The following is a 23,290-nucleotide window of genomic DNA, read 5'->3' as shown; positions in this document are numbered from 1 at the left end:
ACACTCCTGGTGGTTTTGTCTGGTGATGCTATTATTTATTTTCTCAACTGACGTATTGGAGATTTGAAATATGTTGTTTTTGGCACTACAACACACTAAAATAAAACATAGTATATCCAGACTACACTCTAAACTCCAGCTGAAAGACATTGAACTTTAATACATTAGTAAGTAAAAAAAAAGAAAAATCCTATCTGCTCTTCCCAAACATTGACAGGAAATCACGAACAAACCAGTCCAAGGGCATGAGAGAGCTTCTTCGTCATCCACATGCTATGTCATTAATTTACGTTTCCATAGCAGGCTGTGATTTCCTGGCACAGATAAGTATGCGATGTGCATGTGGGGGATATGCAGACAGGAAAGACTTAACAAATGATACGTTTATTCCCTCTCAAGCACATCAGTTTTTAACAGCCGTAAATGTTTATGCGTAGATACTGATGACTCACAGCTTCAGTCTTCAGTAAATTTCAATTTACTGTTGTAATTTTCTGTTTGAAAAATATGGCTGCAGATCTTGACTGTGTGTTGGAGCTACTGTGTATGAATATTAAATACAACCAGTATTATTGTCTCTGCTTCTGGGTTGATCTTGATTTATTATGTGTTGCAGTGAAATGGTTTTCTGTGCTCCTGATAAAGACTGGAGATAAATACAAATGCACTGCTAACGCTGCAAATTTAAGACAGGTTTATTTCAGGCAGTTTTACAAATATGGTTGTCACCAAGTGCTTTACAGAAAACTAACGACACAAACACAGATATAAACACGGATAAACAAAACAATGTGCTTATAATTATGTACTTGATGGCTGTCGCAATAAAAAGAGAGAGAATGTGGGAACTCCTGAGACCAGTGCAATTTCTTTTGAGGCGCGTCCTGGAATTAGTTACAGTGACTCCAGTGTCCAATGTGTTGTCAGGTATTGCACAACTTTTCACTTCAAGTCTAAGCAAGTGAACTATGCTAGATGGTGACCTCAAAACAGTTAAAGGAAGTTAAATTTAACTATTTGCCCTATCTGATTTCCTTAAACAAGGTCAGGTCAACGCTGAAACAAGTTTCTGCCCTGGATTCTGTTTCAAAAGTTTGGGCAGGGTTCATTCACATTCATCACATACTGAACAAAGAAAAGAAGAAAAAAAAAGATGAGCTCAATCTAAAACCTGAGCCTACCATAGTTTTTGTTGATTTTGTTAATAGTGAAGAGAAATAATGGTGAAGAGTGGAACGATACACAAATCAATTCACTTCACAAAACATCAGTACATTTGATAAATATGAACATTTACTGAAAATATGGTGTTGCCACAAGTGGGGTACCATAAACCATTTATGCTACAATCTAATGTGAAATCCAATCAAGTTTTTAGAAAGAAAGAAAGAAAGAAAGAAAGAAAGAAAGGAGAGAAAAATTAGGTCTTAGTTCATTAGAAATGCTTTTGTTGAGCCACAGTCTTTATTACATATCACAGAACAACTGCAGCTTCTTCATGTTCCCTATAAATGTCACTCCCCTCAAAGCTGGAATGAGTCAAACCTGTGCCATCTTATAGAGGGGAGTCAGTTCAACATGTATGAATGCGTCCAAACAACATATGATCCTGTAACAGCAATTTAAGACCCCTCAGAGAAACATAAACCTCCTCATATCTTCAGATCGTCTATTCTAGTCTTGTTGTTGCTGTGTTTGGCACTGCGGCCAGGCCTGGCCTGCGTAGGTGACCCAGGGGCTGATCCTGCTCCCTTCTTTCCTTTCAGGTCACATTCCTCTGGCTTGCTGCTGCTCCTTTCCACCGCCAAGTTGTCTTTATTCTGTTTGTAAGCCGCCTTGCTGTGGTATGGATGGAACGATGAGTCTGTGCCCTCGGACAGAGGGGAGAGGTTGTAGCTGGGGACGGGAGGGTAGGCAGCCTGGACTTGGTGGTGCCCGTGGAAGTAGTCGTCATAACTTGGCACAAAGGGCACAGCGGTATCACTGGGCTCCTTGGAAATGCTCCCAGTTGACTGTTCACCTCTCCTGAAGATGATGCCCTGACGGCACTTGGTGAAGCCCAGGTGGTAGATTTCTACGAGGTTGAGCAAAAGAGACACGCTGGCCACCCCCAGCATGAAGATGATGAAGATGGTTTTCTCTGTGGGACGGGATATGTAGCAATTTACCACATTGGGGCAGGGCGGTCTATCGCATGTGTACATGGGCCTCAGCTCAAAGCCGTATAAGAGGTATTGAGCCACAATGAAGCCCACCTCAAACAGGGTTTTAAAGATCACATTAAAGACATATGTGCGCAAGAGCTCCCCCTGCAGACGCACTCTGCCCTTCTCGTCCCTCACCAGAGCCTTTTTGTGGTGACCATCCACAATGAGGGCCTGTTTGTCCGAGTGATGCACATGTTCCCTCTCCCTCTCTTTCTCCTTCTCTCTGTGCTTTTCCTCCATCCGCACCAGATGGAGGATGTGCCCCAGGTAGATCAGCGTAGGCGTGGACACAAAGATGATCTGCAGCACCCAAAAGCGGACGTGGGAGATGGGGAAAGTGATGTCATAGCAGACATTCTCGCAACCGGGCTGCTTGGTGTCACAGGTGAAGCCCGACTGCTCGTCGCCCCACACCTTCTCTGTCGCAGCACTCAGGATCAGGATGCGGAAGATGAACAGGACGGTGAGCCACACCTTCCCCACCACGGTGGAGTGCTCCTGGGCTTTTTCGAGAAGTTTTCCTAGCAGGTTCCAGTCCCCCATGGCTGTGTGAGCTCAGACCTGGGACTACACAAGCATTGAGAAAGAGCTCAAATACAAAAACACTTCATTTGATTTTCCATGATCAAAATAGAAGTAAGCTGCCGTGTAACTAACAAAGTTTACTCTATTTGTTAAAATGTCTTACCAAGTTCAGCAGAGCTCAGACCAAAGGAGTCTCTAGGGAGCCAAGTTACTAATGTTCAACCGGGGGGACTTTGCTGCCGAGCAGGTAGTGGCCTTTAACGTGTGGACGCAGACAGGATTATATTTACTTTAGGAGGGTATATATTTGGCAAGTGTGGACAGGGGAGGAAGGCAGTTCCAGTCATGATTCTGCGGCTCCTGGCCTTCATGACCTGAGCCACGGCAACCTGATCCACACAAAGTGAAATCAAACCCCAGGCAGATGTGGTAAGAGTGCGTATTAGAAACATTTGAGTAATGTCGGTACTGTCAGTTCCTGTAACACATTATGTTATAAATATATTCTGCTTTTGATGGATTACTATACAGTGGCATGACACCAAATTCTGCATATGCCGCTGTGAGGGAGAATGAATTCTGATAGCTACTGAAATGTGGCAGGTGAATTGATGTTTCAGGAGCCGCAACTAAAAATCTGTCTAGTCTTTTAACAACTATATTGGGTTGTAATTTTAACAAAAGTATTTTTTCCAGTATTAAACCTCTCAGAATATGTGATCTTGCTGTCAATCTGCTGATAATGATATGACAAACATTGCTAGAAAAAAATAAAGAAGTGTTTTTTTTCCACACTCTTGAGTGTGGAAACAAGGAACTTCTAGTATCATGTTCCCACACAACACAGCTGTAAACAAACTACAGCCTTTGGCCACAACATGTACCTTAAGTTGTCTAAAGTTTATGTCTAACCTGAAAGAGCAAATACTTCAACCCACACAGACGGCTAAAGAATCACACAGAAAGTCATATTTACTGGTTAAACCTACCTTGTCAGCTTATACATCCCCTGTGGTGAAGCACTACATGTCTTTGAGGGTCCATTAGGCCGCCCTGCTCCGCTGACAGGCCTCAGTGCAAAGCTGATCTTCGGGCCCCCGGCAATGCCCTTGAATGGACAGGAAAAGTGGACTCCTGCTAGCTACAACCTCGGCCCACACCAGCAAACCCACTGACTCAGTCTTCTGTCTTCAAATACAGCTCAGGCAGGAATCAGGATCCAGGCCCTGGGGTCCTCTACTGACCACAACACACACACACACACACACACACACCGGATGCGCTCTCAACCATGTCTGGCCTGCCCTCCCTCAAACCCCGACACCTCCCACCCCCATGGTTAAATTTGGCACAGGGCAAACTCTCTAATATAAACTATTAGAGCCCCTCTACTCGCTTGTTACAATGAGTGACAGGGCAGTTGGCCAATGGTGTTGTCTGGTAAGTCTGTCTGGCCACAGGATCACAAGTGCTCCTGGGGTCTAAATATAGCACGAGGGTCTCTCCTATCATTGGGCATTGAGGGGGGTGATTTGGAGACGAGTTGCCATTTGCATCCTCACACAGTTACAGGAAGGAGGTAAGTCAATACAAAAAAAAGTTCCGTTTCATAATATCAGTGACATGGGCCCCACTTGTGGATACTAAAATGGAAAAAACTGCTTATATATACTTTCCTTTGAAAGAGTTCATGATTTTATCAATTCCCTTCAACCCGTTCAAAAGAAAGCCAAGGAAAAAAAACCAATCAGTTGGATGAAGTGCATTTGTCAAATTATCAGGCAATTTATTTCTTTATATTACATAATGTACACACAGTATAGAGTTTCGACCCATTGTATATTTTATCTGGATTGTTTACCTGGATGTAAACTGATAATATGTACATTTAGGCATATGAACATAAGGGCTTTTGTATGCATTACAGTGTGTATAAAAACAGGTTAACTTCATGACATACCAGCGTATGGGACATTACATTTTCAGGACCAGAGAGATACTGAACAATATACTATGCAGGGTAATGTTAAGGAAAGCAGGTGCCATCTGTCAAAGAGTGATGGGTCTCTGTTAAAAAAAAAGTAGGTCAACCTCAAACATTTATCAGAGCCAACTGGAAAATAACTTCAGACAGAAGCTGCAACGAAGTAAGTAGGTGGTATTTACAACTGCATACAACGTTATACAAATCTACAGACATATGTACAGTACTGGGATTTACAATATTCTAAAAGTGACCCAGCAGACAAGTGAAGAAGAGGAATGAACAACTGTAATTTTGCCATTTCATGAGTTGAACATAATGTGATATCTTCCAACAGTACCTGAAAAAAAGTCCAGGAAGGTTTACTGACATGTCAAAGTGAGGGCTTGACTTTACCTTACTTTTGGGATGTAGATAATTCTGATTAAAAGTGTTAAAAAGTCAGAATGTATAAGTGTTTGAGGGAAAATTGTAGTTCAAATTAATTTTCTCTCCTTGTTACATTGGCTATATAATATCTAATGGCAGTTATCCACAACTGGACAATATTTCAAAACTTTCTTTGGTTTTCTAGCACCAACTGTTATATCTCCAGAGCAGAATGCTAATTTACATAATAGTTATTACTGTCTGCCCATAATCAATCATAATCACTGACAATAATCCAAGCATTCTACCACTGGATTAAAGAAATGGTACTGTTCCTAATAGTCATTTCACTCACATAAATACACTTCTCTCCAATACTTTACACTAGCTTTTAAACTGGATTAAATATGATACATAGTAGTATTATTTTTGATCTAAATGAAAAAATCAACTTTCCTATCCAGCATTTTAATCTTTACAGTAATATCTGCTTCTTTTCAAGATCAAGCCATTGTTTTTTGCACATTTTGATCAATTTACTAGAAATCACATATACTTAACATTACAGCTTTTAACAGTTAATCTTGTAAGTGTTTTTTACCTTTTGGAATTTTTTGTGCTCTCCAGGCTGCCAGCCATTTCCTTTCATTTCAGTATGGTATGGAAATCTATTCACGAAGACTTAATGCAACATCCTTAAGATAGTTTATTCATCTTTTTTGTTGTCAAAGCTTCATTTTTGTTGTAAAAGAAGCCATTGCATTGGAAGAATTTGAAAAATTTGTTGGATGGTGCATTCATGTGCTAATGAGAAACTGATATCCAAAAACTACAGTCGGTTTCCAAACAGCAGCCTTTATAATGCAAAAAATAAAAAATAAAAATATTCATGTTAAACATCTCATATCTATTTTATGTTTGTATTTTGGCCTTGGTTTACCTATGTGATAGCTCATAAATACAACTATTTTGGCTATCTCGGCTTCGAACAAGTACAAAAACCTGCCACACTTGCAAGATTTCATCAAATCCACACATTAAAGTGAACTGTCACAAAACAACTATAAAACTTTGACAAAAATAAATGGAAGCATGATCCTCATATTCATGGTTTGTTTAGCTCAAGCAATCATCCCACCTTGGCAACTTGGCAGCTTTTCATACTGAAATGCACGAAAGTTGCTTTAAAGGCCGAAAAAACAGACAAAATCTAACAAATTAAGGTGACTGACAATACTGTCAATCATGTTTGATTTGTAGTAAATGAGCTGAAACATGCAAAAATATTGGTATTGGCCATTAACCTTCGCCACTGGCTCCAAATAGTTTAGACAAGTTCCAACAGCAACTAACACTTGTGTCAGTAAAACCGATAAAGAAAAAACAGATGAATCGATAAGCGATTGATACAATACATAAATAAATGATCTACATGTTGACGCTGACAATGATCAAATATACAGTATATGTAACATTAATGCAACATGCTCCATTGGACGTGTGATTATTGTTGATTAGTTTAAAGGGAAATGGAAAGGCAAAGTCTCAGAAAGCAGAACACCTCTCACCCTTCTCAGGTGGGTTCTTTTTGGTCACAGTGAATTTAGACTTGAGAGAATGGTCTGCTATCAGCTGATTGATTTCATTTTGCCTATAAGAAGACAATCTTTGACTTATCCAAGCTACTTTGGACTCATCTTCAGAGCCTCGTAAGCACCGTTTGCAGGCCCTGCCTATGAGGTACACCACCTCGGCCAGATTAAGCAGCACACACACCCCAGACACTGCCAGCATGAACACAGTAAATATGGTCTTTTCTGTTGGCCTGGAGACAAAACAGTCCACTGTGTTGGGGCAAGGGTATGAGTCACACTTCACCAAACGCACCATCTTAAAGTCAGGATAGATCAAGTAGAAGATGTAGAGAAAAGCCACCTCAAAGATGATTCTGAAGATGATACTGATCATGTATGTCCACCACAGAGCTCCGGTGATCTGAAACTTCTGGTTCTTGATGTGTTCCAGGTCCTTGGGGCTGCCGCGGCCCGACCTCTTCAAGATCTTCTTGTCGATATGGCGGCGGTGGGCAACATGCATGGCCACCAGCAAGGCGGGGGTGGAGACCAGGATGAGCTGGAGCGCCCACAGGCGGATGTGCGAGATGGGGAAGAACTGGTCATAACACACACTGTTACAGCCAGGCTGTTGGGTGTTGCAGGTGAAGCCAGACTTCTCATCTCCCCAAACACTCTCGGCAGCAACAACCAGGACCAGAATACGGAAGATGAAGATGACCGAGAGCCAGATGCGTCCGATGCCAGTAGAGTGCCTATTTACGCCGCTGATCACGGCATAAAAGGTCCCCCAGTTCATTTTCGCCTCCAGGTCTGCACAAAAAAGGATAAATATTCAGTTATGGTTACATGGATGAAGGTAACGCCATCTCTCTAGCTCAAGGGCAACTTTTATTCATTAATGTAGATATAGGTAGATATAAGTACATTTTATTGAAAAGAAAAAAATCCTCAAAATGCCTCAAAAGTAGAATAATCTAATTAGCTAAAGAACATGAACCTTTGAGCCCTTCATATTTACACAATCACATTTGGAGAAATGGCTTATTAGGTTAAATAACTTAGCTGTAAACACTGTTGTTTTCCACAAACAACTTAGTAAAAGTCTAACTGTTGTAACATTAGTTTTTAGAGGTTTACCAGGCTCAGCCGGCGGTGCAAGCGGCGTAAGCAGCGCCGGGTCCAAAGATGACCATCTTGAGGTGTGGCCTGAGCATCAAGCTGGATTTGGCAGAGTAAGGAACAACAGACAAGAATTGCCAAGTAGCCCGTTGGCCGTATAAAAGCAGGGGCGATGGCTTACCAACATGCACCGTCACAGGACGCAACAAGTCGAAGCCAATTGCGAAACATTCACCGAGCCACGTGATCCTGTCACCCTGTATTAATACTCTACTCCCAAACTGACCTACAGTCCAGTTGCAGACAGACTGACAGACTGCCAGCAAATTTCTCCAAGGGTCCAGCAAGACATCCATCTCATTATGAGAATTTTTTTAAGATGTGAGAGATCTCATTGTTTGTAAGAAAGGCTATGGACTTGACCAGACTGCCTGATGAAAACTAAAAATGATCACACTCTTTAAAAGCTGATTCATTCAAATATGACTTACTCTAAAGGGTAATGATAATTTAAACAACATCATGCCAAGTATTTGTCGAGCCGAGGCACTGGGGCATGTCAGCCATCACTCACATAAAGTCTGACCTCACTGCACACTGAATGTTAGTAGAAAAAGAATGAAAATGACAGAACACATATTTTACCTTCAGCTCTGGTGGTACACAAAAATGTGTACAAAACAGGTGGAAATGAATGAAAATATTGTCTTTTTTAGGAAGCCAAAAGGCTGGACTGAGAACACCCTGCGTTTGGAAAATGCTAATCATTCCTCCGCCACTAGCCACTGCCCTGCACCGTAGCAGTCATATGCTCTTATATAAACTATTTACATACAATGGCAGCCTTTATTGGGCTGCAACAAGACTCTTTAGAATTCAGATCAAACGCCTCGATTTCCGCCTACCCCGGGCAAAAGAAGGAATCTGTGTGGACACAAAAGGCCTCAGCCTGCCACATTATTTATTGTGCTTGGCAGGGCAGGGAAGTGAAGGAAGCTTTTGACCTGAGCCACTGTCATTGAGAGCACAGAGTCACTCACAGGTTTGCAGATTCATGCAGGAAATATAGAAGCTTTTCAACTGTTACAAACACTAATGGAATGGAAAATGAAAGTCAGTCTAATTGAAAATTATATATGCAGGATTTAATTCAGACCCTTTAAATTTGTTTTCAGACATCTCAATTTTGTAACATTCAAAACACTGCATTACTGTAAACTAGGCATGTAACTGTAACTTCATCAACCAAAAGCTTTGATAAACTATAAATACAGTGTATTGTATATGAACAACAGTTTTCGACCTGATTTCTGTTTTTTATAATCATCTTGGCCTAAACTACTTTTGATTACCAAGTACCTTTCAATAAAACTTACTTCCAATGTTTTGATCTAATCATGAGTTGATGACATCTATTTCATGATATGCAAAGGAAAAATATCCATCCATTTGATTTAACCCAAATTTTCAGTTACCTACATTTATCTCTGCCATCTGCTATATTATACAAGCCTGATTATGAATGAGCTAATACAGTATGTTAACAAATCTACATATTAACAATGATGAATGCAAACTCAATGCATAAATAATGTTGTGAAATCATTATTCTTTATATTTTGATTTCTCAACTTGTTCTGGTCAAACTCCTCCCTATGACAGTAGAGACAATTATTTACAGTAACAACAAACACAATGTGGTCATTTGTCATGTACTATCAGATGACCTACAGCAGTTCACTATGCCATGAGCATTTCTGCGTCACTTATGACAGATGTAGTGGGAGGGTTTGCGTGGCCTGGTAATTCTTTGAATGAACTAAACCTCATTTATATTCCCTCCAAGATAAACTACACTACAATATAGAGACACGGGGCACACAGTTATAGATCTTTTATTTTTTTACTTTTTTTTTTTTTTTTTTTTTACACACACACACACACACAAACAAAATAATAGATTTGCCATTGTACACAAACTCGATATTAAACAAAAGCAAGATGGTTCTAAGAATGATTATTATTGAAAGAAAGATATATAAAAATGAAATAGGTGGGTAGATAATCTGACTGAACTTGCATTATCTCGTGGCTGCAATAAATCAGGACCTGAGACACTTCCCTGTTCCCTGAGAAAGGAGTACAAAACTTTGTCTGAAAGTGGGAGGATATGTTCAAAATAAACCACCACAAACCACAACTTGGTATAAAATATATTCACTTTCTTATCACTGCTAAGAGTCATAACTTTCTAGACTCTGAAATAGGAATTTTTATATAGAAAAGAGCAAAACAGAAATTCTCAAGTTCAAATAATGTTACAAAGCACATTAGTTTTAGACTCATGTTCACTAGACAGTTCTGTAGTTAAGAGTGCGTTGAAAGACTTAAAATACACAAAAAAGCTCATACATACTTAATGTGTACCAATGCAGTGAATGCCTTTTTAATTTTATTTAAATATCCTTGAAGTACCTTTATACTGCCAAGTGCCAAACACAGCAGTTTGTCAGTGTTTACTAAAAGTCTTTTGTATGTTCACTCATACACACATGGTCCATTGAAATTAAATAATAAATTCAAAGCTCTCATTTAAGAATCATTAGATGTCTCAGTGATTAAGATTTTGTCAGCTGTATGCAATCTGCTTTTTAATTTGACCACAACATGGGTTGTTTGTGAGACAAAGTTCTCAACAAAACAACCAGCATTTACTGCTTTCACAGTTACTTCTTACTTTGAGTGTAGCACGAGATGAGGTATTTCTCCCAGTCAGAGTCCTGTTTTCTCATTTTAAGTTGAACAGTGCCTAAAAAGTAAAAGACAAGATTTTGAATTGCAAGGCAAGTTTATTTGTATAGCACTTTATCATATATAGGAGTAATTGAATGTGCTTAACAGAAATAAAAGAACCATAAAAATAGAAGTAAAAAGCATAAAAGAAAACAGTATAAAAAACTGATTATAAAATAGATAATATCTCAAAAAAGTGCAAGATTAAAAGATTTGATGAAGGCAAAGGAGGATAGAGTAGAGCAGTTTTTAAGCTTCTTTTCAAAGCCAGTTACGGTTAGGGCAGATTTGAACTCCATTGGGAGCTGGTTCCAGTAGTGGGCAGCATAATGGCTAAAAGCCATTTCACCCTGTTTAGCTTTAACTCTGGGCACCACTAACTGACCAGCGTCCTGCGGATCTTAGAGACCTATGGGGCTCATATACATGGAACATTTCTGAAATATATTTAGGGCCCAGGTCATAAAGTAACTTATAGACAATAAGTAAAACTTTGAATGGAACTCTGTATCTGACTGGAAGCCAGTGCAAAGACCTGAGAACTGGAGTAATATGCTCTCTTGTCTTCATTTTAGAAAGAACCTAAGCAACGGCAATCTGAATGACTTGTAGCTGTCTAATGGTCTTATTGGGTAAACCAGTGAGGAGAGCACTGCAATAATGAACACAATGAAGAGAGCTGCTATGGTCACACACAGGCTACACTGCCACCTGCTGTAGATGCACAATTTAGGACAAACAACGTCCAAACTGTAACTGTACTTACTTCTTTTCATAAGACCAACATTCTTCAGTTTGTTGTGTTTTGCATGTCCATTTTGGGCCAGTCTCAAAGACAGTGATGCACCCCTCCTAAAATGAACATTACAATACAATTATATGGTTAACACTTTGTGTTATTACTATCTTTAAAACTATACTCATTATAAAAAGGTCAAGTAGTCAAACACTAGACTACTTCTTAATTCAGCATAATACCTAATTTGTACCATGACAGCCAGTAATATCAAGTAAAAAGTCACTTTTGTCACTACAACCAAGATTCAGATGCATCATAAAATCCTGGTGACTTGTTTATTTTGCAATTAACAATTCTTTAATTCAAAATTTACAGTTCACCGTTAGTTCACTGTTTCAAAATGAAGTACCTCATAGCTCCAAGCTTTCCCTTTTCCAAGAACAGCTCGACTGTAACTATGGGCCCCTGCGGGTAAAGTCTGGCATAGAGTGTCCTGTTGTGCACCATCGCTTTGAACCAGCCCACTGCCTCCTCAGACCAGTCTCTCCCATTCACAGGCGTCACCTGAGGGAGGGAGGAAACGGACACAAAATACCATGAACTGAGATAATTCATTTCCTTTATCAGTGAGCAATAGATAAGGCTGTGACTAATCATGTGGACAAATGCCAATAATTGAGTCTACACTCTCACATCAGAGTGTAGTGTATTACACATTTCCATGTATGCAAATCCTGAGAGGGATAATCTGCACGCCTGTCATGGAAAATCTGAACATGTTCATCAATCAGAGGTTTGTGTGCTAGTTTACATACACGTGGAAAATTACAAAGCCAACAGTGCTACAATGTCAGCAGGAAACTGCTTACATTTGCCAGTGACACCTGTACAGCCTGAAGAGGAAGGACGGCCATTTCTGGGGTCAGCTCCTTGATGTTCAATAGTGACAGGCAAGTAGTGCCACCAAGGTCCAGCATCTTCACCTCCACCTTGATTGATGTCTCAATCCCACCACCATCAGTGGAATTATTATCTTACATTCAAAAGACAGAGAGCACAGCAGGTTAAGCTAAAAATACAGTATGAAATTCCCAAGTGGCTACAGGAAAGCAAAGCGACGCTGCTACCATCTAGAGGTACATATTTGCAAAATCATGCCAACACACAAAACTAAACCCACCTCCACTTACACCACATATCTTCGTCACCTGAGCCCTACACCATTGTTCTTGCTTAGGGAACCAACACATTACTTGGGTTCCAATGTCTGGAATGCAGTTCTGCTCAGCATATGAACTACTGGCTTTCCAGCTGCTGCAAATAAGAGAAAAAATAATGACAACCAGAAACATGTGGATTATTAAAAAAAAAGGGAAAAAAAAAAATCTACAAAGAAAGCTGTAATGAACAAAAAGAGATAAGTGGCTCTTTAAGTTCTGTAAATGTGATCAGGGAATCAGTGAGGGTTGAGAAAAGCTGAGAAAAAGCAGACAAGAGATTAGAATCCATACTGAACGACTTACTCTGTGAGAAAGGCTTGCAGCTTCATGTTGGAGTCTGCGTGTTGGATGTAGAAGTTGCCTGGGCTAACAATATGAGACACCACAACTTCAGTCTCTTCAAACCTCCTGATATGGAACTCGGGAATGGTAACACTATTGACCACTGGTGTTTTTGCACCAGCAGGATTGTTCTCTCTTTCAGGTTGTGAGCACTGGAGAGTTTGGGGTTTCAGGTAGATGTTTACACAACAGTTTTGAGTGGTTACATTTTGGCAGTCTTCATTTTTCACTGGGATGTTGTCAGAGTGTTCTTGTTTTACCTCTGTGAAGATGTCTCCAATATCCCACAATTCAGTCTTTGTTGCAACTACACATGTGTAGGTCAGAGAACCACTTGACTCCACTCTTTTTACTCTGAAGACTGGGGCTTGGTTTTCAATGTCTGCACACAACGTTTTCTGGGCTAGTCCTTCCATCACACCGTCTGTCACAACATGCCTGAATTGGAAGCTTTGTGTTTTGATGGTGGGTGACGTTGACTGTGGCAAACCTGAAGTGTACGTGCTTTTACTCCACTGCATGACAGCGACCTCCAGTGCACCCGTGTTTTTAGTTTTGGCTCTGAGGAAGTGCAGCAGCTGAGAGGATGTTTGTTTTTGGTGTTGCACCTGGACATCTTCCTCCCATCCCCAGCCTATTAGTGGGGTTATTTTCATGGGTTTAGGGTTACTGATTTCTGGGAATATAGTTTGTATTGGTGGTAGTAATATCAGTGGTCTCTCTGCATTACTCCTGGGACTCTGAATAAGGGCAGGTGGCAGAATCACAGGATCTGTTTGACCTTTCTCCTCAGAAATAACAGCTTGTTCTTTTTCTTCAGCCTTTAAATGACTGGACAAACTTGGAGTCTGAACTGTGTTATTGTAGCTGGGTGAGATGGTGCAAATCATGTCATCCTCCTGGACCGCTGCAGGCTGGGAGATGAGGAAATGTTTCAACTGCTGAAGGGACAGTGTGGCTCCAAGCACCTGGACTGCTTTTGCTATGGAGCTTGCCATAAGCCCATTCTGCAACATGGGCCCAAATTTGAGAACATCTGTCTTCAGGAGTGGCTGAAGTTGGTTTGTTCTCACTACATTTTTAACAGCAGGCTGGACACAAACTTGTGGCTCTGTAAAGATGAGAGAAGCAGCAAGAAAGAGTCTTTTGTTAAATGAAATTGCACTGAAAGTCTTTTCCTAAATCACACCTTGGACACCTGTGTAATTCTGGCAGTAGACAAGGCATTTTTAAATTTGGTAAATTTGTCTTCAACATGGATAACTGTCAGATTAGCAGCTAAAATGATATTATTACTTCTTGACTTACCAACTATTAAGTCCTTTAATAAAGCTGAGAGCTTGTCAACAGCTCCACATTTGGTATCCAAAGCCTTTGCAAGGTCACTGAACTCACAGGCAGGAAAAGATGAATTCAAGAAACTTTGGACTTCTTCATAGGCCTGAGTGAAAAAAAAAAAGGACAAAAAAACTTGCATCAAAGATTTTTTCTTTTTAGAAGTTTTTTTGTTGAGCATATTCGTTGATAGGCAGAAAACCAGCCAGAAAAACAGCCAGTTAACAATTTAGTAATAACTTACCAGACAACTTGCTTAACAATTGGAAATACTACTAATCAGTAATGAATGTAAGCATTTGCAGCTCTGGCAAAACTTACATGCAATTTTCAAACAACAGTGTTTTGTTTAATTAAAAATGACTCAACTTAATTAGCTAGACAAATTATAATTCACCCGAGGCAGATTTGACCATGTGGTCTGTGCGCCTGCTAGCTAGCTAAAATAGTCCGCAGATATACATTAAATGTAAAAACGTATGAACTGGTGTTAACATTACCTTGTTGATGAAGCTGCGAAGTTGTTGTTCAAGAGTACTCCTGGCGTTTTCCAGCAGAAACAGCTTGTAAATCAACTGCACCTTCTGAGTGACGAAGCAGGGCTGCGGCTGGCGGGGGACAAGCTGCTGCTGAGAAGGAGCCATGGTCGACGGGGAGTAAGCGCTGCAGCTGTTGGTGCCCGAGCTCTGTCTGCGCGACTGCTGCTAGCTAATGTGGTGAGCTAGGTGTGTAGCCAATTAGCTGTGTAGGCTAACCAAAATGTGACGACGTTGTTACCCGTTAGCACCTTTGAAGGTTCTGTTTGAAGATAGTTTAATGCATCTGGGTCTGGGAAGTTATCACAGTGCAGCTATTTTCTTTTTCTGTCTCTCTGTCTTCTTGACTTCACCGGTTTCTTCTTCCCGCCTCGGTTGTCAGTGAAAAGTTTCCTGCTCTTACTTCAGCGACAAACAGCCGCTGGACGACGAGGGGCCGCTACGTGCCATGTTGGAAACTCCGGTTTGTGTACAGCCGAAGTAGTTATCTAATTTGTTGGGAAGGTATGGTGTTACGTAAATATTAGTGGGTGTCCTGCTCTTTTTTAAAGCAGCCTCACTGGTTGTGTGTCACCTTCCAGGACTGCCCCCCTCTAAATGGATTTTGATGGGACTATTATTGGATGGCCTTTTCCTGGTGCAGAGGGCTGGATGAAGAATAATCAAAACACCAATCTCGTGTAAACAGTGTAGGACATGAGCTGTAAATGGAGAGAAAATGTGAAGAAAATCAATATAACCTCTCCATGGGTAGCCTTTATTTCAGTGTTTCTGGGTTTAATGTAGCCCACCATTTGTTAATTATCTGAGACTGCATAAACAAATTAAGACTGCTTCCTACAATAATCTTAACTAGGAGCAGCCAGGCACCTCTGCTGTCATGGATGGATACCTGAATGGGCCTATGGGACACAGGCCTCATGGGCCTGATAGGGACAATGGGCCCCTAAGGCAGGCACTCTGTTTTTCTCTACAAAATACAGCTTCAAGGTGCATATAAGCTACAGCAAGCCTACATTAGAATTGTGTAAGTGACAACTCAGTAGCTTTCCTGGAGTATTTTGTTTAGCATCCTATCGAAAAATTACATATCTCATAAGAAAAATACATATTTTCAGCTTCCTGTGATAATATGGTTAGGAGGATGTCTGTATTATGGAGCATGGCACCATATCTTTTCTTGAGTGAGTCTGTATTTATATCAAGAGTATGTTGGTAGAAGGAGCACAATGCATTTGATAATAAAACTACAACTACAGGTCAGCATATTGTTAAATAGAACATAGAGCAAAAACAGAAAATGAAAGCAGAACAAACAGCTGAGTGCTGAGATAAGTAACTATCAAGGAATGAGTTTACAGCAGAACAGATAGAACAAAGAGGATTTTATTCTGGATCAAACAAGATGTATGACTTTTGCTAAATTTGAAGAAGAATATATCATGGATGTAAGATAAAAATGATGTTTTCTTAGCATCAGGTTTAATTGGGCAAGGATGGCAATCCTTTACTTGTATGGATGAGGTTTATTGGAAATACAGTTACCCTAGAGGGACTGACAGTGATACAAGTTTTACTGTGCTAACAGTTCATATGCTGTGCTAACAAACAAGCTGCAGCTGATATCTAAATGCCAGCTACCATTAACTGCCAAGTAGAAGAATGAATACAATTTGCTACTTGCATTCCTATGGTTTTACACATAATACTATACACACAGTGTTCTTTTCTTTGAGTGCTCTTTGTTTGAACTTGTCAAGCTGCTACTTGATCTAGTACCTAAATCTTGTGGGTGGGGCAACAAAGACATTTCCTACAGTTATATTGCTCAAGAGCTAGATTGATAGGCATCCTGGCTGTTTTGATACTAATGCTGGGATCACATGCCTGGCCCTAGCCAGTGGACAAAGTGGTAATGGGCGTAAGAATTGCAAAATGGCACTTGCTTGCATCAGTCTAAAGGAGAAAGTTGAGTCAATAGGTAAACAATAAGAGAATTGCTCAACAGGATATCCTGCAACAGTAGTTTCTCCCTGGTGCACCCAAAGCTACTTGCTCAGACTGTAATAAAATCTTCAGAATTTTCAATATCTATTCATTTCAGATGCATTTTACACTACAATGCCGTAAGGCTTTTGCCTTATGGCATTTTTTAATGCAACCCCCCCTCCCCCTTTTGTGTGGATCAGCAGTGTGGGATAAAATTCAAAGCTGATGCATGTGTTGTTAGTTTAACTTCATGCTAATGATCATGTGTTTCACAGAGGGGTCTCATTTCCTTGAAGTAGTTGATCCAAATTCAGTCAGATTTATTGAATGATAAAGCAGCACACACTGAATGATAATAGTCTTCTTCTACTCAAGATTTTATGGGATTCAAGTTGATCAGCTAAAAACAGACATTCACAGAAATCAAAGTTCTTCCCCTCTGAACCTCAGTGCTTTATTTTGCTGATATGGAAATGGGTGATTCATATTCTAAAATCAAGATTGACAACATTTTCTGATTATTAGATAGAGCATATTTATTATTAGCCTACAGCATGCAGCAGCATTGCCACATTTACCACTTTATTTGATAACAGTCTCCCAGGGTCAGATCCACACAAATTATACATTACAAAACACAGATAGCTGCAGATAGTGATATTAAAAATGGATCGTGTGTATACACACTTTCAAATAAGTTATATTTATTAAAAAATATATACATGTTTATACAGAAACTCTTACAAGGTGTTGTATTGAATTTTTGAGGAGGTCAGTCTTGATTCTGGGAAGATTGTGCAAGGCTTCATGGACGTCATAAAAATTTGAGCCAAGGTTAAAGTTTTAGTTGCAAACAAACATTTCACAACGAAGGATGGGGCAAAAAGTTCTCGGGCTGATTAGTGATTTGGCATGCACTGTAACCAAACAGCTTGGGAGTCGACAAAGCCAATTTCAATCACAACATCTTAGCTACGCAGGTCACACAGCGTGATACGTGTCTGACAGACGAGTAATGTGAAGAGAAGTGAGAATAGATCCATGTGTCTGATTATGTTACTGCATTTACTTAACCGAAAGTCTGCTTGTTTTTACAGCCTAAGCAGCCATTAAGCCACACTTCTGTTAATGCGTCATGCAAAGTGAAATTCACAGGAATTATGCTTCAGTTACTCAGGTCTGCTCTCCAGTTTCTTACTGACTGTTTTTGGTTTGCTTACTTTATGTAACCCATATGTTGAGCAATGTGGAAAAGAAACCAATGACAATAGATTTTAGATTTCACACTAAAAATGATTTTTATCTGCAACACAGCTTCCTGCTAAATATGATGAACACTGTTAATATGACAAATACAAATAAAACAATGATGAATATTTGTCCAAAGTGAACTTCCTGTGCTTTTCTGTGAAACAAACAATAAACCAAAGAGCTGTTCAGATACTCTGTCATCATCATCATCATTTTACTATCATCTGTAAAGCATTCAGCGTCTCTGATATCAGCCAGTTTTATTACCGACTCATTTAAGATTCTCAGCCATTTACTGTCGCAGCAGTTAAAATAATTCCCACTAATATACATGAGATTAAGGTGATCAGATAAATTATGAATCAAAGAAAGGTTTAAAGACACAAAGTGGTTGTTTCTTATGTCGATTTCTCTCAGAGGAGAGCAGCTTAAACTGCTGGGAATAATATCAAGATGGTTGTTGGATATGTCCAGCTGAGTTAATGCTGGCATACAGGGTAACGACAGATCAGAGCTGGTCATGTTTATTTCACTGATAATCAAGGACTGAAGAGTTTCCTGCACACCCTCTAGTGCACCTACATGCATTACCATGTGTGGATTTCTTGCAAGATTGAGGGAAACCAAAGAAGTTTCCTGAAATGTGTTTGGATGAAGCATTTTTATCTTGTTTTCTTTAAGACTGAGGTGTTTAAGAGTTCTTAACTGCCCGAAGGCAACACATGATGTGTTGAGATTTAGTTGCTGTGTTGATTGAGAGCTTCCCAAATGGTCCATGAGAGCACAAGGCTGCACAGAGTTGTCTTGTAGATTTAATTTATCTATTTGTGTGAGTGCATTGAGAAAGAGCGGGGAAATAAATGCAAGTCCATTGCTCTGCAGCTCGAGGTGCTTTAAGGAGGGAAAGAAAAGCTGCCGACGGATTTCTGAATCACTATAATTTCTAACGTTCCAGATAATATTTCGCAGACAGTTGTGACTGAAGTTCAGCGTTTTTAAAGAGGAGAGAAGGCTCAACGTCTCCAGTGGGAAAGACCTGAAGTGGTTATAGCTCAGGTCAATGTAAATCAAGGGCATCTGCCTCCAGTTTGCATGTAGGTTATTTTTTCTAACTATTCTCTCATTTGTAATCTCATTATAAAGAGAGTTGGCCTCTGATACCATTGTAGCCTCTGAATTTAAGGTACCAATCATATTATTCTGTAAATGAAGATACCTCAAAAAGTTCCTTTTTGGAACAATTGGGAAATAAAGGAGTTTGTTGAAACTCAAGTCAAGAGTTTCAAGCCCATACACCTGGTCATCCTCACGTGTAATAAAAAACTCCACTGAATTTTGACTAAGATTTAGATATTTAACTTGATGTAATTTAAAATCACAGATACGTTCAAGGTTATTTTTGGCCAAGCTTAGCTTCTCTAGATTGGTCAATGGTTCGAATGTCCCCTGTTCTATCACTGATATCAGATTGTCATCAATAGTAATGGTCCTCAGACCTTTACTCTCCTTGAACAAGTTGTGTGAAAGTCTTGTCAAAGCATTACCGGTCATCTTAAGTTGATCAAGAGAAGGTTTGTTTCGAAGGTACAGCTCTGCTGCATCATCACTCAGACCGTTCATTGATATATCCAAACTCCTCAGTCTACTGATGGATTGGAGAGCTTTGCTGTTACTGCCAAGGTTGTTGTTCAGCGCATTTCTGGACAAATTCAACTCTTCAAGTTGAGCCAGATTTTCAAAAGCCCCCTCGGAGATGAGATCCAGCTGGTTGGAGCTCAGGTCCAGCTGCTCCAAGTATGGCAAAACAAGTGTGTGCAACTGTCTGATGAAGTTATTGGACAGGTCTAGTCTTCTAAGTCTTACATCCAAATCCAAGGGGACAGAATAGAGGCTCTGGTTGTTCCACGACTGCTCCTTGAAATGAAAGGAACATTAATCATAATCAGAGAGTGAACCATGGAAACCAAAGTCAAACAATCTTAGCAGTATCTAAGATCTCAAAACCAGTAATTGTGCAACTTTATAGACTAAAATAATTGAATAAATTGCAACGATTTTACACATTTTGCACTTAAATTACCCATCTTGAGCCTACCTTTGGATCATCATAAGTCAGTCCAGTTATATAAATGTCCTGGCTGAGTGACCAGAGTAATAGGAGATTGGAGAACATATGTTTGACCATTCTCCCTCTGCTGCTGCTTCTGCTGCTGTTAAACTGCACAGTATCACTACTGTTGTCAGAGCTCATATACACACTCACACACACCCTCTTATAGCCATGCTTCATAAAAAAAAGGGAGAGAGAAAACAGCTGTGGACACCAGATAGACACTGTGGATACTATATTTAGACAATAAAGGCTTTGCCACTGATATATCACTTTCAATAAAGCTTGAGAAAGCATCTGAGTAAGGACTTTCTAATTTAGATAAAAACAGTTTTTAGAGCAAGTTGGTCATATTTCTGTGTTAAATGTAGTCTATTACACAGATAAATACATTTAAATCAGTTAGGGATTCAAATACCAATTGAGAATTTGTTTACACAAGGGAATATTATCCCATTTATTACAACTTTATCATGATATACCAAAGCATTTACAGTATTGAGATTGCATGTTAACCAGGAAAACACCTCCTGAGTGATATAAATTTATACCTATATTTGTTCCTGACATAGTCTAAGGGAAACGGAAACCATTCAAAAATAGATGAGGAACAAATAAACAGACAGTGTGGAGGTGGAGCTGGAGGGAAGCAGCTCAGCAAGGTATAAAGAGACATGCAAAAATAGACTGATGAAAGGAGGTGGCACATATAAACAATGCAAAGGGACAGGCCCAGGTGAACTAGCTGAAAGACACACTTTAACACTTTAAGGCAAAAGAATTTTAAAAGTAGCTTGGTTCAAAAATGAAAAAAAAAAAAAAAAAAAAACCTGACCGATGAGATGGGCAGTTCATTTAAAAAGTCGATTCTGTATTTTCCAGAGATTAATAACAGGTTCCTGCAGTCTTCCTGCTGCTGTCACTCAGTCCTTTATCAGCACGCCTTCACACAGCTCAGTGTCAGCTTCCCACTTCCTGAGCTGCACCGGTTATCTTCTTCATTCTGTCTTGTTTCAGTTTAACTGTATGACACCAAAAAAGGTCGAGTCTGCCTCCACTGAGATGACGGCTTGGGGCCTGTATGGGATCACCAGCTCGAGCTCATCGTTCTGATGCAGCTGCACAATACCTGTAACAGATACATGCTGTTGAAACAGATGGTATCGGGATAGACACAAAATAGGTGATGTTAAAGAGAAAACTGACATAAAGTGCCACAGTAAGGAGTTTTCATTGCTTCAGTGCTTCTTGGCATACACTCTACATGTCTCTCTCTATGTCTCTATAATGTCTAACATATCAATCCACAATCTCCCATAGGCTGAGATATGGTGACTGTGAAAATGATAAATGAAATTTTGGGAATAATGCAGCTAGCTTTCTTGCCAAGAGTTAGATGAGAAGATTGACGCCACTCACTTCTCTGAACAGTTATTGTGTGGTGCAGCCAGCAGCTGGTTAGCTTATTTAAGCACAAAGCCTGTTAACTGGTGGAAACAGCAAGTTTAATCAGTCGAGTTTGCTTAATCCATATAAAAACCAAAGTGTAACAATGACACTTACTTTTTACGGGGGTGTGTGATGTGCCAGCCTTTTTCTTGGTCTTGGCCTTAGACTCCAGGAAGTAACTGCTCTGGGCCAAGAAATAGTCTGGCACGTAACCACCCTCACAACCATGTGTTGTTTTTTAGACTTAAGTTTTGTATGTAATGAACAAACGAGATATCTAAGAGGTGCTGGCAGGTGGATTTTGTTAGTTTTGGACGGAGCCAGGCTTGGTTTGTGTTTCCAGTCTTTGAGCTATGCTAAGCTAACTTGCTGCTGGCTACAGTTTTATATTTACTGTGCAGCCATGAGAGTGGTGTCAATCTTCTATCTATGTTTCAGCAAGAAATGCAAATGAGCATAAATTTCTATTTCTTTAATGCAGAGCAGCAGTAGTGCTTCACTGACCTGAAGTGTAGCATGTATTGGCAGGAGTTGCATCAGGCATCTCTTGCAGGCAGCGCAACACCTCTGTTGATGTCGTCTCTGCATTAGTGGAGCCCAAACTTCGAATAATATAACCCATAACTGTGCTTGGGCTTGTGAACAAAACCTGTGAATTAAGCAGAACATTAGCTGAAAAGCTGGAACAAATCAGATGTAATATCAACTTAGTTATGCTTGAGTTACAGTGACACAATACTTGTCCAAACACCAAGTAATAACCATCCTCTTGGACAACAATTCTGTTTTCCTTTTGTGAAATTGCATTTCCTTGCTGCGCAGAAACAGTCCAAGGGATCACTGTTATATTTCCTATGGGAAAAGGCAAGATACACTTATTCAAAATAATGGCAGACGTTGCGATGCTAAAGCCAAAGACTTGAATTTAGTTTTACCTCTCATGTCTGGCTGTTTGTTAGTGTTAGCAGTTAACTGCAGGAATGATGTTGGAGCTGGCAAGAGGGGGAAATAAACATAATACTTTAATTTTATTAACTTAGCATGTACTGTTTATGGTCTCACTACCAGATTAGACCGTAACTAATGGACACATTTTCAGTTCTCAGCTCCAACCCACCTCTGCAGCTGCCTTGTTCCCGTTTTACTCTCCTTGAAGACATCTTCAGAGAACTCTGAGCTTTTTGGAAAGTACTTGGCTTAATGTCCTATGAGAAAACAAAGCATTAAGAGAAAATTTATTATTGCAGCGTTATCTGAATACTCACTAATAGCATAAATCTCAGTAGTACAATGTCCAAGATGACTCCATCCTACATAATCAGTGACATACCTCCCTTGTTTTAGACATCTTGGCCATTTTCCCATTGACTCCCTCAGAACGTGGCTGATTTAATTGTAGAATTAAGTCCCCTTGGAGTTTTCGAAAATCATTTTCTAAAACACTGGCTCTGTGCACCAGGAAAAGACTAAGACAAAACATAAATGCCATTAGTGATAATAAAGCATTGTAAAGCATACCGAGACTTGCAGACTGGATGTCCTCAAGTTACTCAAATGGGTGAGGTCACACATGAGTTAACCCCGGAAATCAATGTTCAGTTTCAAAACTAGTTTCTAAATGAGGAACTATCTCCTCTCTGCCTCTCAAGATGGATTTCATTTAGATTCTATGAAGATTATAGCCAAATTGCAATGTATTGTGAAACTTGCAGTCAAAGTAAAAGCCACGTTTTAATAAAGACAAA

At 39.8% G+C, this 23,290-nt stretch overlaps 4 protein-coding genes and 1 pseudogene across 7 annotated transcripts; all 5 read right to left on the bottom strand.

The window, feature by feature from the left end:
• Positions 1-679: 679 nt before the first annotated feature.
• On the bottom strand, positions 680-3,970 carry LOC130173177 (gap junction alpha-3 protein-like). Its single transcript, XM_056382156.1, has 2 exons — positions 3,722-3,970; positions 680-2,774 (listed from the first exon to the last, which is right to left on the bottom strand). Exon 2 carries the CDS (start codon positions 2,748-2,750, stop codon positions 1,653-1,655), a length of 1,098 nt encoding a protein of 365 aa, XP_056238131.1. The 5' UTR covers positions 2,751-2,774; positions 3,722-3,970; the 3' UTR covers positions 680-1,652.
• A 518-nt stretch (positions 3,971-4,488) lies between these two features.
• On the bottom strand, positions 4,489-8,565 carry gjb1b (gap junction protein beta 1b). Of its 3 annotated transcripts, XM_056382067.1 has the most exons (3): positions 8,427-8,544; positions 7,800-7,880; positions 4,489-7,472 (listed from the first exon to the last, which is right to left on the bottom strand). In XM_056382067.1, exon 3 carries the CDS (start codon positions 7,456-7,458, stop codon positions 6,631-6,633), a length of 828 nt encoding a protein of 275 aa, XP_056238042.1. In that variant the 5' UTR covers positions 7,459-7,472; positions 7,800-7,880; positions 8,427-8,544; the 3' UTR covers positions 4,489-6,630. The 3 variants fall into 3 exon arrangements, with proteins under 3 accessions (XP_056238042.1, XP_056238043.1, XP_056238041.1); XM_056382068.1 differs by lacking the exon at positions 7,800-7,880 and having other exon boundaries at positions 8,427-8,565; XM_056382066.1 differs by lacking the exon at positions 8,427-8,544 and having other exon boundaries at positions 7,800-8,401.
• Positions 8,566-9,660: 1,095 nt separating this feature from the next.
• LOC130173692 (uncharacterized) lies at positions 9,661-15,343 on the bottom strand. The gene is made up of 9 exons (XM_056383145.1): positions 14,711-15,343; positions 14,184-14,316; positions 12,837-13,986; positions 12,494-12,627; positions 12,183-12,346; positions 11,723-11,877; positions 11,341-11,426; positions 10,519-10,590; positions 9,661-9,910 (listed from the first exon to the last, which is right to left on the bottom strand). Exons 1-9 carry the CDS (start codon positions 14,852-14,854, stop codon positions 9,789-9,791), a joined length of 2,160 nt encoding a protein of 719 aa, XP_056239120.1. The 5' UTR covers positions 14,855-15,343; the 3' UTR covers positions 9,661-9,788.
• Positions 15,344-16,977: 1,634 nt separating this feature from the next.
• Positions 16,978-20,456, bottom strand: LOC130173154 (transforming growth factor beta activator LRRC32-like). 2 transcript variants are annotated; one of them, XM_056382118.1, is made up of 2 exons: positions 20,082-20,456; positions 16,978-19,900 (listed from the first exon to the last, which is right to left on the bottom strand). In XM_056382118.1, the coding sequence occupies exons 1-2, from the start codon at positions 20,391-20,393 to the stop codon at positions 18,035-18,037; spliced, it is 2,178 nt and encodes a 725-aa protein (XP_056238093.1). In that variant the 5' UTR covers positions 20,394-20,456; the 3' UTR covers positions 16,978-18,034. The 2 variants fall into 2 exon arrangements, with proteins under 2 accessions (XP_056238093.1, XP_056238094.1); XM_056382119.1 differs by having other exon boundaries at positions 16,978-19,894.
• Positions 20,457-20,574: 118 nt separating this feature from the next.
• Positions 20,575-23,117, bottom strand: LOC130173155 (tumor necrosis factor ligand superfamily member 13B-like; annotated as a pseudogene).
• Between the last annotated feature and the right edge of the window lie 173 nt (positions 23,118-23,290).

Source organism: Seriola aureovittata, chromosome 8, assembly GCF_021018895.1.
Source record: "Seriola aureovittata isolate HTS-2021-v1 ecotype China chromosome 8, ASM2101889v1, whole genome shotgun sequence".
In the NCBI taxonomy this organism is placed as follows: domain Eukaryota; kingdom Metazoa; phylum Chordata; class Actinopteri; order Carangiformes; family Carangidae; genus Seriola; species Seriola aureovittata.
The sequence above is the reverse complement of the archived record's forward strand: the minus strand, read 5'-3'. Positions and strand labels throughout refer to the sequence as shown.

Excerpts from the sequence above, each read along its gene's own strand:
- LOC130173177 (XM_056382156.1), bottom strand. The coding sequence starts at position 2,750 with ATGGGGGACTGGAACCTGCTAGGAAAACTTCTCGAAAAAGCCCAGGAG.
- LOC130173154 (XM_056382118.1), bottom strand. The coding sequence starts at position 20,393 with ATGCTTTCTCAAGCTTTATTGAAAGTGATATATCAGTGGCAAAGCCTT. Across the intron at positions 19,901-20,081 it reads TGACTTATGATGATCCAAAG|GAGCAGTCGTGGAACAACCA; the intron begins GTAGGCTCAAGA and ends TTTCATTTCAAG.
- LOC130173692 (XM_056383145.1), bottom strand. The coding sequence starts at position 14,854 with ATGGCTCCTTCTCAGCAGCAGCTTGTCCCCCGCCAGCCGCAGCCCTGC. Across the intron at positions 14,317-14,710 it reads TTCGCAGCTTCATCAACAAG|GCCTATGAAGAAGTCCAAAG; the intron begins GTAATGTTAACA and ends TTTTTCACTCAG. Across the intron at positions 9,911-10,518 it reads CATCTCGTGCTACACTCAAA|GGAACAGGGAAGTGTCTCAG; the intron begins GTAAGAAGTAAC and ends CTCCTTTCTCAG.
- gjb1b (XM_056382068.1), bottom strand. The coding sequence starts at position 7,458 with ATGAACTGGGGGACCTTTTATGCCGTGATCAGCGGCGTAAATAGGCAC.